Below are 14,982 nucleotides of genomic sequence, written 5' to 3' on the forward strand. Positions count from 1 at the left end.
AAGCCGGGTCTTCCCAGGTCTTATAGAGAGTTGGACCTACAGCATGCTGTCTTATATTGGGTTTCCCCAGAAACAGGTCCTGAGACAAGGATTTGAGTGCAAGTGGCTTATTTGGGAGGCACAAGGACACTTGTAAGGAAGAGGACAATTCAGATGGACCACGGGAGACAGCCAATAACATGTGCGTTACAAAGCCAACTGCCTCCTCGGGTAACTGGCAGTTGATCCCCCTGGGAAACCCTAGGAAACAGTACCCAATACATGCCTTAGAATTAGTCCATTTGAAGGGCAAGAGACTGGGACACTCATACTTCCACTCCTGCCTGTTGTGGACTGTTCCCAGGGACATGTTAATTCCCTGGCCCATTAAGGCAACTGCACTCTGTGGGGAGGAGGAAAGGTCCCTGCGTTGGAGATGCCAGCACAGGACTGGGAGAGTGAGTCCAGCTGGAATGAAGAAGACAGGTGGGGTCCCGACAGCACCTGCTGTGCACCTGTCAGTAATCAGAAGTCGTATGAAGAGCTCCCTGAGCCCTTTCTTCCATCTTCAGGAAGACCCCGCGGACCCCACCCCATGCTCCAGCCGCCTTGCTATGAGAGACAATGGAGTGGGGAGGGCAGAAAGTTCATGGGTGGAGCTAAGCAGAGAGAATCAGTGACCGGAGGAAAAAGAAGTCAGTTTCAGGAAAGCAGTTTTATTGCTGGGGGCTGGACACAGGGGCAGCAGGCAGGGGAGGGGAGGCAGCTTCCCGGGAGTGGGTGGCTCCGGACTCCTGGCTCGGTCTCCCTCAGTAGGAACAGATGAAGGGGAGGTGCCTGCGGCAATGAGTGCGACGCCAGTGACCTCCTGTGAAGGCAGAACCAGAAGGGGCCTTCAGCCTCTGGTTTCCCCTGACTCTGCCCCAAGAGGGCCTCCCCCCTACCACCCTGCCCCACTCCTGACTCCTTAGAGAGGGAGTCCGAAGACTCAGCAGGCCCCCCGCCCCAGGCACAGGCCCCTCCCAGCACCGCTTCTCTGAGCCCCTCCCATCCCACCACTGCGCCCACCCCCTCAAACCCCCCATTGACCCCGGCCTCCCCATCCTTCATCCCTACTCCCACTTCACCTTGGGTACACAGGGCCACACATCTGCCACCCCTGGCTCGGGGCTGGCCAACAGCCCAGTATCCAAAGTCCCAGCGACTGCCATCCATCCAGCAAAAGCGCTTCCAGCGACCCTGGAGGAGGCAAGAGCAGAAGACGTGGGCGAAGGCGAGCGCGAAGGAAGAGCAGATAGGTAGAGCTGGAACTGTCCAAGCCTACATTTTCCCTCGACTGCTGGGCCCTGATGGACACTGTCCTGGTCAGCTGCAATGCTGACCCACAGTGATCATCACCATCACATTCTATGCATGGCAGTGATGCACTCATCCTTCTGGCCCAAACCCATTCCAGAGATGCAGAACCAGGCTGACTGTCTCACCCAAGTCACACAGACAGACAGACAGACAGACAGAGGCTAAGCAGAATTTGGACCCAAACCTCCTCACTCTGAATCCTTGGTTCCTCCCAGTGCCTAGGCAGCCTCCTGGGTATCTCACCCCAGCTGTCTGTCTGTCCCCAGTTCTTTGGAGGATCAAAGGGGAAGCACAGACAGAGCTGCAGCAAGGTGAGCACTGGTTGAGGTCAGGAGTGCTCCCCACTTAAAGCCCGGACCCCTCTTACACAGCCTACGATCCTGCCTCCGATCCAGACTTGGCCCTGGTTGAGCCTGCTGACTGAACGCTGGAGTCGGCGATTGAAGTAGATGTTGTGGATAGAGATGAGGTTGCCCCTGTAGCATCTCCGGCAAATAAACTGTGGGACAGGAGAAAGGAGAAAGGATGGAGTGACCCCCTCAAAGGAATTCATGCAACCTGAACCCTGGGTCTCCAAATCTCCAAAATCCATCCTCTCCACCCCCATGCCCACCTCCATGGCCATTTGAAGGCTGGAGATCTGTCTCCTCGGGCCGCTCCCCTCTTACCCTGACACCTGGGCAGGCCCCAGACCCTGCTGACACCCCCAGGCTCTTCAGTGAGGCGGATGCGGATGCGGATGCGGATGCGGAGGCATCTGTCCCCACCCCTCCACAGGCCTCAGCTTCAGCCCCAGACCACTCACCTGGGCTGAATAAAATCTCCTCACCCTCCTCACCAGGAGGAATCGGGGACAGTTCTTGCACCCAGGGCTGTCCTCCAGGCTCACTGTGTCCTCCTCTTTAGGGCACTGAAATTCCTCGTCCTCTGCATCCAGGGCGGGGGCAGACTCTACAGACCCCTCCTCCTCAGGGGCATCTTCACTTCCAGAGTACTCCTCCTCATCTTCCCTGAGCAGCGTCAGCTCCCCTGGAGGGGCCTCCTTTGCCTCGTTTTCTGGCATCTCCCCATCCTGAGGCACGGCCTCATCCCCTATGAAGCTCTCAGAGTTAGACGTCTGAGTCCCTGGCAGGGAGAAAGACCAAGTGTCCCTTCTTCACACCTACCCCTGTTCTTCCCCAGCACCACGGACAGCACCTGCCTCGACCCTGGGGGCGGTAAAGCCTGGAACACAGCCAACAGGAGGAGCCTCCCCCTCCCCATTCTCCCATAAGAGGTCATGGTGTTAAGAGCAAGGACTCAGATTCAGACAGCTGTAGGTTTGGGTACTGGTTCCATCCCCTATTAGCTTTATTTTTCCGTTTGCAGTATGGGTACACAATATTACGTACCTCATGGGGATGCTGTGATGTTTAAAGGAGATAATGCATAGAAAATGCTTTAGCATGACACACTCAGTGAGCTCAAGGTAGAAGGAAGCTATTATTATATTTGTCATTGGTACTGGGCAGAGAGGTCAAAATCAAAAATCAAAATCAAAATCAAAAATGTCACAACAGAAATGCCCTGAGGAGCCCCTTAGGCTCCTGGCTGTAGAGCCTCTGCTCCTCCAGGTGTGCAAAGATCCTGGTGTAGGGCAGGGCCACCGAAGGAGGTGGTTCTGTGGCTGTGACCCCATCTACTCTAGAAAGGAACAAAGTGGAGCGAGACTGAAGGACAAGGAGACTTACCCAGATGGAGAGTTGAAACTGTCCCCAGTAGAAGAGCCAGAAGCAGGGGGACTTTCATCTCGGCTTTCTTCTGCAATGAAGAACACAGCTTGTCACACACACACACACACACACACACACACACACACACACCCCTTGGGAGTGGGGTGGAGAAAGAGAAGGTATGACAAGAAGCCCCTGAAACTCCAGGATGCGGGGACCCTTTCTGAATGGAGTGAGGCAGACCACGACAGGCAGCCGAGGTTGGCTTTCCTGTGAGCCTGCATGTGACAAAGGGAATATTACCTTTATTGGTTTGTACTGAACGGGCCCCTCAGAGTCTGTGAAATGAGAGAGAACCAAGAATCAATGACTGTCGGCCTTCCCAGGAATGAACGGTGCTTGGCTAGCGCGTCCCCGCCACACCGCTCTGAAAGCCAAACACACTCCCACGTCCTCCACGCTCTGCCTTTACAGCCGAGGAGGCCTCAGAAGGAGTATGAAAGGCAGGGATGAGAAGTCTTGCCCCTGCCGACCCCTGAAAGCCACACGTAGTCCCAGCCAGCCCTCCAGAAGCTCTCGGCCTGGGCCAGAACCCTCCCCGGAGGGTGAACACATACCCCCCTGAAATCAGCTCCGCCGCGAGAGGGAAAGCACTAACCTGCCCAGAGGTCTTCCTGCTCCTGCGGGGTTCACAAAGCTCAGACTCTCCTTTGACATTTTATAGAGGGGTCTCAGAGGAAGTTCCCCAGAGAAAGGAGGGTTTCCCCAGCCTGAAGGAAATGGGAGGGCTGATAAGAAGTGTTTCCTCACTTCCCTGGAGAGCCCACTCATCTGCTTCCAGATTCTCTCCTGACACCCCTTTCGGGAGCCTGAGGGCCGTTCCGGGCCTGCCTGGAACCGGTGGTTCTTGTCCTGGGGCGCACTTCAGAATCTCCCAGGGAGCTTTTCCAGAAGACACAGCCCCTCTGCTTCACTAATGGGACCGCGGACTGCCACAGGCATTTGGGAAATAAATCTATTAAGATTAAAGGCATACCTATCACTTGCTCATTTTCACTCTTTGGAAATAAAAGCACCTGTAAGTAAGAACACTTTTTACAAAGTTGCGTATTGCTTTCCCATTTGTAAAAACAGAAGTCTCCACGAGAACAAGGAGCTGGCTCTCCTCTGAATGGATAGGCGGTGAACAGAAGGGAGGGAAACAGGGCGTTCCGGGTGTGAGCAAAGGTGTGGTGACGAAATGACCTTGGCATCAGCACAGGACAGTATTCTTTCTCGCTTAACTAAAGTTAACAGAGTACTCATTGGAAGAGGGTGGGGAAAACAGAGTACATCCCATTTTTTTTTTTAAGATTTATTTATTTACTTGAGAGAGACAGAGAGAGAGAAAGAGAGAGCGTGAGTGGAAGGAGGGGCAGAGGCAGAGGCAAAGAGGGATAGAAACAGATTGCTGCGCAGCACGGAGCCTAAACACAGGACTCGATCCCATGACCCAGAGATCACAACTGGAGCAGAAATCAAGAACCTGTCTGTTGTTCAACCAACTGAGCCTCCCACGCACCCCAAGTACATCCCATCTTGAGCCAAAGAATGGAGAGACCCTTTCCCCCCACGCCTACTGGCTGAAGGAGACAGAATGCAGGAATCAAGGACATGACTCAAAAACAAAAGAGACAGGAAGCTTCGAAAGCTGCATTCGCTCACCCCCAGCCCCAGGCCCCCCGAAGGGCCATTCCGTCTGTTGGACAAAGCTACTGCGATCAGACAGGATAGGGCTAATTCTTGGAGGCCAGCTGCTCTCAGGCACCCCAACCCGGAGGGAAGTCTCTCCTTTAGGCCCCACAATCCAGGTTAGCAGCCCTAGAAATTCCATTTCATCAACATCCACTGGGGGGTGAGAGCAGTGGCTGAGTGTGTGGATTCGGCAGTCAGAGAGTCCAAGCTGGAACCTAGTGTCTGCCACTTCATAGCTATGTGACCCTAGGCAGGTTCCTTAACCTCTCTGTACCTCATTATCATTGTTTATAAAGTGGGGACAACTATCCCTACCTCCCTGGGTCATCAGAAGGAACAAATGAGAGTGTGTTTGTGGCGGACTTGCTGTGGGCCGACCAGCCCCCTCTCTGCTTTCTGGTTTCTAGAATTCCACCTCTGGGAATCTTGGTGGAGGGCGGGCCTCTCATTCTTGAAAAGAAAGTGCCAAATAGATTCCTAGCCTCCCTTGCAGTTCAGGCATATGACTGGGACTCCATCGAATGGAAGCATCCAGTCAAGACTTGTCCTCCAGAGCTCATGACAGAGAAATAGAGGCCAAGAAGACCTCTCCTGGCTGATCCAGTGGTGTAGACCCAGTTCCTGGGGTGGCAGTGTCCATGATGCCAGAGCAGGGATCCAGGGTCCAGGCCCTACGCTGCCAGCCACAGGGTCTGAATCACAACAGCAGTGGCAGCCAGGGCCTCCCCAGGCCTCCTAAGGCCTGGTTTTGGCCCCTGGTTCTCTTCCTGCAATTTTATTGAACTACCTCATTTCCTTTCAATAAATTCATTTTTCTGCTCTATATCTGGTGGGGAGAGGTTCATCTGCGTGCCCCAGAACCCTGGCTGAGACAGATGTTAGCCCAGGACCTGGCATGCCGTCACTGCTCAGTCAATGACAGCTGCTCCTGTGAACAGGTCTAGAAGTGATCCAGGTCCCTGGGACTGACCCACATTAATCAAACTCTCAAGAGACCAATGTCTACATCTGGTGCCAAGGACATAAGTTAGGTTGACCTGAACCCACTTAGGGCCTTCTGACACACACATTCTCTCCCTGCCTCACAAGCTACAAATGTTGCTAAATTTGTGTCAGTTTGTCATACAGCATAGAAGAGTAATGAGATGTTGTGGAGCGAGCAGCAAGACCTGTTTCTTCCCAGGAGGAAATTTATACTTAGTGCAATTGGTGGTAGGGAGTTGGCACGGGGAAGTGTCCCAAAGGAATGGGCTTGAGGATTACCTGGAAAAGAATCCGGGGTCAGCAGGTCAAGAAATATGGGCAGAGAAAGAGAGGTTCAACCCAGGCCAGAGATCCCCCCACCTTCTCCCCCTTAGACCATAACAAGCTGGAAAGTCCCTTCTAGTTCCAAGCTCTGCCCCTACAGCAGTGATGTCCTCCGGGAGTTAGACCTCTGGGCGACCAACCACCTGATAACTGGGCTTGGCCAACATCCCTTTGGGGCAGATAAGATAAGCGGTGGCGAAAGACCTAACATCGTCCCAGGGCTGAGCAGCTGGGAGATAGGGACCCGGGCCATTGCTCTGTGAAATCAGCCTCACAGCAGCCCCTCTGACCCTTCCATGTGTGGACGCCCCAGTGATGGACACTGACCAAGACTGCTAGAGCTGGAGGGGTCCTTGGTGATGACCCAGTCTAGTCTCCACATCTCTGCCATGGCGAGTGCCCCCTATTGGACTCAGATGTCCCCTTTCCCAGATTCACTGCTCTCCCTGCTCCCACTGAGAGACGACCTTCCATCCCCTCCAGGCACCTCCTCTCCCAGACGTTGCGTACCTGCCATGAGGTGACCGACATTAAGTCTTTGCAGTCTGTGTCCTCCCAACCCACTCACCACCCTTCAGTATCTCCCCAGTCCATCGACTTCTCACCATGTCTGCTGCTGCCTCCCTAGCCCAGGCTGCCATGTTTGATGACATACGTCAGAGCCCGTCGTCCCCATGTTCCCCGTTCAGATTCTTCCTTCTGCACTAACAACTAACCCAAACTCGTGCCCACTGCCTACAAATGCTCGTCTGGCTCTTGCCGATTTGCCCGACCTCAGTGGTGGGAGTGATCTTCTCATGCTGGATTCCACTCCCTGGGCCAGGCTGGGCCTTCATACTGGCTCCTTCTGTCTCAGCTCAAAGGTCACCTCCTCAGAAAAGGCTTCTTGAGAACTCTTTCTAAAGAAACCACCCCCTGGTCAAATAAATAAATAAAATCTTTAAAAAAAAAAAAAAAAGAGTGCCTGGGTGGCTCAGAGGGTTAAGCCTCTCTGCCTTCAGCTCGGGTCATGATCTCAGGGTCCTGGGATGGAGCTCTGCATCAGGCTCTCTGCTTGGCAGGGAGCCTGCTGCCCACCCTCCCCCCCGCCTGTCTGCTTTTGATCTCTCACTCTCTCTCTGTCAAATAAATAAATAAAATCTTTTAAAAAGAAAGAAACCCCCCCCATCCCACTCTCACATCAAGTTACTTTGCTCCATATTGTTCCACGTATTTCCATCTGAGCATTTGCCAAAATCACATGATCTTGCTTATGTATTGGTTTCTTTTTTTTTTTTTTAAAGATTTTATTTAGTTATTTGACAGAGATCACAAGTAGGCAGAGAGGCAGGCAGAGAGAGAGAGGAAGGGAAGCAGGCTCTCCGCTGAGCAGAGAGCCCGACGTGGGGCTCGATCCCAGGACCCTGAGACCGTGACCTGAGCCGAAGGCAGAGGCTTAACCCACTGAGCCACCCAGGCGCCCCATATGTATTGGTTTCTTGTTTGTGGTCTGTCTCCCTCAGGAAGAAGTAAGTTCCATGAGAACAGGGACGTTGTCTTTCTCATATACTGCCTACAACTCTACCCAGATCACATAAGTTTTCCAATTATATGTTGCATTAATTAATCAACTTAAACTCTACACCTGGAGAAACTCCAGCTGAGTTTTGTTCCGAGCATAAACCCATTAATGTTCTGAGCTCCACCTGCCATGGGCACAACACTGAACCCAGCCTCTGTGTTCTGGGACATTCGTGTATTTATTGGTTCATTCACTCATTCATTAGCTCATTCACCAAATACTCAGAGATAGTCTCTAGCTTAATGTAGCTAAGACTGCTAGACAAACAGAATGAATCTATTCACCAGTAAAACATGGCATTGTATTGAGTGGACACTTAGAAGGACAGAACTTATACACACTGAAAGATACAAATTCTCAGTGCTACCCGCAGGCAATCAGAGAGGGCTTCCTGGAAGAGGTGTTGCTTCAACTGGGCTCGGAAGTGCTAATAGACAAGATAGGAGAGGCAGAAGAGGAGTAGGAGGCCTTTCTAGAGACCAAACCGTGCCCTGGTACTGCTGGAATTTGAACCAGGATATGAATGATTTGGTGTTTCCTAGGTGAAGTCAAATCCTGAGGGGCTTCTCTGCTTTGCACCAAAGCCATGCTCCTCCGACAAGCGGTGTAGACTTGGTGGCTGGTTCTTCAGCCCCCTCCTACACCTCTATACCGCAGTAATCTGGTTTCTGCCTGCCCATTGCTCCGCAGAAACTACTCTTGCCATGGTCCCCACTGACCACCCAACTGCCAAGCTCTCAGACCTTCTTCAGCTCTTCTCCTACTTGACCCCTGTCATACATGACACCTCTTCTCTTCCTCCTTCTCAGAAACTGCCTTAGCAATATTCCTTCCCAGTTTCTGCTGGTGGTCTCCTCTTCCCCTTCTAGAAAGTTAAACATTAGCAATCACCTGGTTTCCTGGTGCCTTCTCTTCTCTTCTCATCTATGGCGCCATCTCCAGCTACCAAATATGGACCAACTGCTCTAACCACAGCCCTGCTCCTTGCCAGGTCTGGCCACCACCACAGACTCACATATATGGCTCCTTAATTAGTTCCCAATGAATGTCTCACAAGCATTGCGAATTCAACACATGCCAGACTGAATTCACCCCTACACACACACACACACACACACACACACACACACACATACACACTACTCTCCTGTGGTCCGTTTCCCAAGAGAAGCCACCTCCTTGCACCCAGATCCCCACGCCAGGACACTGGGGCCATCTCTTTCTTCAGCATCTCGTCAACTCCCAGCACCACTCCTCTGCTGCTTTCCCAATCCACTGCCCACCATCTTTCACCTGGATCATTTCAATGGCTCCAAATTACTTTCCTTGCCCCAGGCTTTACCACCTTTCCCTGCCCCTAATATTTTGTCCAGAGGCTACCAAAGTGAGCTATCTAAAATCCTCCTGTTTCCCTCTCACGCATGATCTCTGTGGCGTCATGCTTCTGCATCCAAGAATCCTTGGCTCTTTCTTTGGAATTTTGCATCCTTTCCTCCCTAACCACTGTTCCACCCCTCCTCTTTGCCTACCTTTCAACCAAGGACTGCCTCCTCTATGAAGTCTGCCCCGATTCTCCCAGGGAGAGTTAGAAGGGAGCCTAGTCAAGGCTCATCTCTTTCTATCCCAGCCCCATCCCATCTCCCAGCAGCTCTCGTCTTGCTCTGTCTCCCCAGCACACAAAGGCATGCCCAACTGCCTATCTCGGGAGCCTGCACAGTCCTGGACATGCACTGTGGGCTCTATCCATGTTTGCCGGTGAAGTGAATGAGCGACGGAAAGCCATTCTTGTTTAAGATTGCCACAGGCTGAGCCAGGCACATCTCCCCAAAATGGGATCACAGGCAGGAATTCTAGTAACAGTAACAATGTCACCAGTGAAGTCAGGAAGCTCTTTCCACGGGCTCTGTGCCCTATGTGCTCCCTGTCATTTACTCTCATCAACGATCCTACAATCCTACAAGGTGGGCACGCTGTTATCTGTAAATGACGGACAGAAGGACTGAGGCTCCGAATGGGTAATTGTCAGGGAAGCATCAAAACCAGGATTTGAGTGGAGGGCCTGCACTCTTCCCCTCTGTACCCCGGTCCCCCATGTCAGCACACGACTCACACGAAGCACCCCCACTCGTTCCCCAATGTGCATGGCAGGTGGTGAAGGATAAGTGATGAGATGGAAAGCTTGGGAACAAGTTCCCTGGAATTGAAAAGACCCTGGCCCCCCTCAGAAGGCTCCTCGTCCCACACTCTCCGTTTGCCCCTCTGGGAGCTAAGTTAGGGATGACAGCCTCACGGGCTTTGGGGGGCGCCTAACCGAGAAGATGGTCATTCAAGAATCCAGGAAGCGCCTGGCAACTACTAGGTCCTCAACAAACAGCAATCCTGGACCGTATCTGCATTTTAGGAAGAGAGAAAGCAAGGCCTGGAAAGGTGATGTGATGGTCCAAATTTCATGTAGTAGCAAATGATGGTGGCTTGTAAAGGAATTTTAAGTCTTCCGCCATCCACGAGGAGAGATTTCTCAGCCTCTTTCATGTACTCATCACTGTGTGGGACAGACACTTCACAGCCCACCAAGAGGAGCCAGGTCAGGAGCTCCCGGAACCCCAAACAGTAGCTTTGCTCTCCCCAGCGGAGAGCTCAGAACAAAGACAGAGCTGGTGATTGTGATCGGAGGTTCACTGGGTGGGAAGGGCCTCGGGTGGGAGGTGGGGTGCCTGTGAGGTCTGTGTCCAGAGCGCTCACCCAGCAGGAGGACATGGATGGGAGAGGCGGGCAGGCCATGGGTCCTGGGGTAATGGGCTTTCGGGTTTGCTGGTCTCGGCACAAAGCTGGCCACACGCCCACTATCCCAGCAGCAGCTCCTGTCAGTTAGCTCCTGGAAATGATGGAGAGCACCCCCCAGGGAAGGGGAGCTGGGGGCCTCGGGCTCTCCTCCGAGATGGGTCTTCCTCTTTTGGCCAGCTGTAAGAGGACAGCACTTGACTCCAGTGTCTGCCTCTCCTTCCCTCCCCATTCATAGGGCGGCCCCAGAAATACCCCACACTTCTCCAAAACCTCTTGGCTCAAGGTACCCCACAGTTTCTACAAACAAGTCCCTGTGAGTGGGGATAGAGTCTCAAAGTCTCGGGGCTCCTTCTGTCATACTTCCTCTCTTCTGACTCTCCCTCTGGGGGTGTGTGTCTATCTGTCTGTCTCTGTCTCTGTCTCTCCCTGTCTGTATCTCCCGCTCACTCTCTCATATCTATCCGATATTTCTGGAGTCCCCATCCTATGGAATATAGGCGGCAAACCCCCCGGGGATACAGCGGGTAGTACAAGATACACTACCTGCCTGATGGAGTTCCCAGCCAATGGAAGACACATGCTAATTTTCTTTTTAATCCATATGTTAGCTGCATATGGACTGCAGCTATGAGCTCTAGGGGCCAGGCTCCTGGTACCACGGAGGCCCGTCCTAGGTCAAGGGCTGGAGAGTAAGGCAGGCATTGCTGAGGGCTGATGGACTGGCCGCCAACCATGAACGTTAACTACGGCTGAGTAGGGCATGTTCCAAACAAGGAGAATTAAACCATTTTTGTTTCAAATAGTGCATTTGGGGGTACCTGGGTGGCTCCGTCAGTTAAGGGTCCCACTCTTGATTTCAGCTCAGGTCATGATCTCAGAGTCCTGAGATTGGGCCCAGCATCGGGCTCTGTACTGGGCGTGGAGCCTGCTTAAGGTTCTCTTGCTGCCTCTGTCTCTGCCCCTCCTCCCACCCCACTCTCTCCCTCTCAAATAAGTAAATAAATAAATAAACATATAGTGCACTTAGCTTTTACTATGACTCTTCATTTATAAGAAGAAGTAATAGCAGCTCTTAATGAAGACCTACTGTGTCCCAAGGCCAAGGACTTTTCACGTGGAGCCTCACTGGTCCTCCCCAGTCTCTGGGGTCGGCACTGGAACCCCAGTTCAGGAGAGGGAACAGGCAAAAGCAAGTCTGTGCCTGGTTCAGGGGTGCCCAGCCTGAGGAGGCAGGAAGGCGGCGCACGGCTGTCCGTCTGGCGGTCTGTCTGCCCATGCTCTCCCCTGGCCCCAGCCATCCCTGGGCTCTGGCAGGAATACACCGCCCTGCCCCTGGTAGTTGACATTTCTGCACTGACTGCTGGAGAAACAAAGGGTAGAGCAAAAACTAAACATAAAGATTGATATTTCTCATTGACTTTGGCTTAAGATTTTGGGTAATTAGTCCATTTTTTGTCTCTGAAGTTTCTCATTCTACACAATACAAGGGAATCTGTATTGTTTTAGGAAGAAACAAGCTCAGGCAAATGCTTGCACGATGTTTTCTGTCCTGAACCAAGACAATGACACGTTGACCCCACCAGGAGTGATCCAGGGCCACTCCTCACTCTGCCCTTCCCCCCGCCCCTCCCCCGCCACCCCCAACCCGAACTCACAGAGGTTACTAGCGGCACCAGAAGCCAGACAACAGCCTGCTGCTTTAATTAACCCACATAATCCTTACAACTCCATGATGTAGTCCTGTTGCTACCCCATTTTACAGATGAAGAAACTGAGGCATCATGAACGGAAGTCCCAGAGCTCGTGTGGGGAAGAGCTGGAGGCTCTTGGACTGGTCTTGGACCAAGCCTCTGCCTTTCATTGTTCCCCATATTCCCTCCGGTCCTCCCACAAGCTCCCCAGTGTTTCCCATCTCCACTACAGGGGAAGAACTGAGGGGCTGCAGGGCTTGGGGTCCTCGAGGTCCCACAGCTGGCCAGTGCCTGAGTGGCCCAGAGCCCTTCCCATGCCCCCAGTACACGAGTCCACCTGGGGCCTGGGAGGGAACACTGGGCCCAGGAAACAGAATGCTGAGGGACCCATGAGCATATGTTAGAAAAAAAAAAAAATTAAAACCTGTGGGGAGTGGCTGGTGCGACCACAAGTTGTGGTCCTGGGTTTAACCACCTGTCCGCAGTCCGCCCTGTGGTGACTCATGGTGGCCTGTGTGACTCAGACTGCAGCGTGTCCGGGAGCCATCCGACGCGTCCCACCTCAGGACTCCCCATTGTCAAACAAGGACTGGAGTGTGTGCCTTGAAACCCAGGGGGACGGGTCCTCCCAAATATGTTAGAGGAAAGACTCTATCTTCTGGAGTCACACCCAACACATCTGGGAATCATCTTCCCCTGGGCTGGCAGGAAAAAGAGATCCAGGAACAATCTGGGGTCAGAGAAGAGGGCAGCAACGCCTCTAGCTAAAGAACAGTTGGAACCAGGTTAATGGACGATGATTCATGGAGGCCACGTCACTCCTTAGAAACTCTCAAGGTGGCTCTGTCGATAATATCTGGCCCCGAGTTCTATTCTACCTCCACTCCCCACCCGCTGGCCTAGGCTGCTCTCATGGCTCACTGTCATCTGGGACCCCCAGCTCAGGCAGCAGAGGGGGACAGAGTGGAGCATAACATTCCAAGATGTGTTCAAGGGCACACCCCAGGGTTGGGCGGTTGGGGGATAACTGAGGGGGAACAAGCCAGAAGATGGGGTTCTAAGCAGCCGTGCACAATGGCGTTTTGGTCAACTATCTGATGACATAAAGAAGGGCTTATTTCAATGACCGTGCGTACACAGTCAGAAACAGGCCAACGTGTTCACCGTGGCCATTTCTGAGCAATGCCATTAACAATACCTCTTTCTCAAGCACTGTATATTCTGATCTGTTTCACAACCACTATACGTTTCCTACGCAAGAACGAATGTAAAGAAACGGCAAAGTCTAAAATGAACAGGACCTACGAGTCAGATCCAGATTTTTTTTTCAAGATTTTATTTATTTATTTGATAGACAGAGAGCACAAGTAGTCAGAGAGGCAGGCAGAGAGAGAGGAGGAAGCAGGTTCCCTGTTGAGCAGAGAGCCCGATGCGGGGCTTGATCCCAGGACCCTGGGATCATGACCTGAGCCTAAGGCAGAGGCTTCAACCCACTGAGCCACCCAGACGCCCCAGATCCAGATTTTTTTTAGTTTTTTTTTTTCAGAGTTCCAAAGTTCATTGTCTATGTACCACACCCAGTGCTCCATGCAGTATGTGCCCTCCATAATACCCACCACCAGGCTCCCCCAGATTTAATTACCTACTCTACAACGTGCTCATTTGAATGACCTTGGACATGATGGCCCACTTGGAGCCTGACGTTCCTTGTTTGTAAAATAGGGCTGGAAAGGAAGACTGTCACCCCAACTTCCCAGTCTGTGCCTTCCCCAGCTCTTTACGTGGCAGGTGTTCTCCTAACAGAAGAGCCCCCTGCCCCAGGCTCGGCGCCACAGCCGAGGTGGGGGGCAGATTTACATCAGCCCCTCAACCCTGAAGCTGGGAGCCAGAGAGAGAGGTTGCTCTCGGAGCCCGTTGAGGAGCCAAACCAAAACTTGCGAAACCACTGTGTTGCTCCTTTCTTCATTTGAAGGGCGGTTGGTCTCATTTGAGGAAGCAGGTGCAGGAAGGTGGCTCCCGCAACAGAAATATGAGGCTGTGCCCTTGGGCTCCTTCTCTAGCTTACTCATTTTCCCCAGACATCATCTCTGACTCTCGCTGGATAGAAGTGTTCTCTGCACTTCCTGGGAATCCAGACACCTTTTTTTTTTTTTTTTAATAACAGCTTGTGATATAATACACCTACGATATAAATCACCTACTTAAAGTGTACAATTCAATGGCTTTCAGGATATTCAGAGCTGTATCATTCCTACCAGCTTTAGAAAACTGTCATCTCCCTGAGAAGAGCCCCTTCAGCCATCGGCAGTCCCTTCTTCTCCCCAAGCCCTAACCCTAACCCCCAATCCACTTTCTGCCTCTACAGATTTGCCTGTTCTGGACATTTCACAATGGAGTCATGCTGTCTGTCTCCTGTGACTGGCTCTTCCACCCAGCATAACATCCTCATGGCTGAAGCGTGTATCTGTTTCATTCCTTTTTAATGACAAGCAATATTCCATTATAGGCATACACCACATTTTATTTATCCTTCACCAGTGTTGGACACCAGGCATCCTTCTCAAATTTAATATATCTCCTATAATGATAGCAGTGACCCTTGGGCACCTGCCATATGTACAGGCTCTTGACCCAAGTTCTAACCCTTACAACAGCCCGGGGAGGCAAGGCTGTTTCTCCTGTCACCTGATGAAGAAACCAAGATATCGAGGTGAAGTGGCCCATCCAAGGTCGCACTGGTGACAGAGCAGGAATCAAAGATGGGTTGGCCTAGCCCCCACCCCCCATCCATGTTCTTCTCATTGCACCACAGTTGTCCCCTACCCCCGTGTGCTCTGCTCTCTCTTTCTAGTTG

At 52.3% G+C, this 14,982-nt stretch overlaps 1 protein-coding gene across 4 annotated transcripts; it reads right to left on the minus strand.

Moving 5' to 3' along the window:
- Positions 1-687: 687 nt before the first annotated feature.
- PRG2 (proteoglycan 2, pro eosinophil major basic protein) lies at positions 688-4,179 on the minus strand. 4 transcript variants are annotated; one of them, XM_047692261.1, is made up of 8 exons: positions 4,087-4,179; positions 3,709-3,820; positions 3,354-3,388; positions 3,069-3,138; positions 2,144-2,463; positions 1,706-1,837; positions 1,107-1,218; positions 688-847 (listed from the first exon to the last, which is right to left on the minus strand). In XM_047692261.1, exons 4-8 carry the CDS (start codon positions 3,124-3,126, stop codon positions 789-791), a joined length of 681 nt encoding a protein of 226 aa, XP_047548217.1. In that variant the 5' UTR covers positions 3,127-3,138; positions 3,354-3,388; positions 3,709-3,820; positions 4,087-4,179; the 3' UTR covers positions 688-788. The 4 variants fall into 4 exon arrangements, with proteins under 4 accessions (XP_047548217.1, XP_047548218.1, XP_047548219.1 ...); XM_047692262.1 differs by having other exon boundaries at positions 3,069-3,135; positions 3,709-4,112; XM_047692263.1 differs by having other exon boundaries at positions 2,144-2,430; positions 3,709-4,111.
- Positions 4,180-14,982: the final 10,803 nt, after the last annotated feature.

The sequence above is a fragment of the Lutra lutra genome, chromosome 10 (genome assembly GCF_902655055.1).
Source record: "Lutra lutra chromosome 10, mLutLut1.2, whole genome shotgun sequence".
Taxonomy (NCBI): domain Eukaryota; kingdom Metazoa; phylum Chordata; class Mammalia; order Carnivora; family Mustelidae; genus Lutra; species Lutra lutra.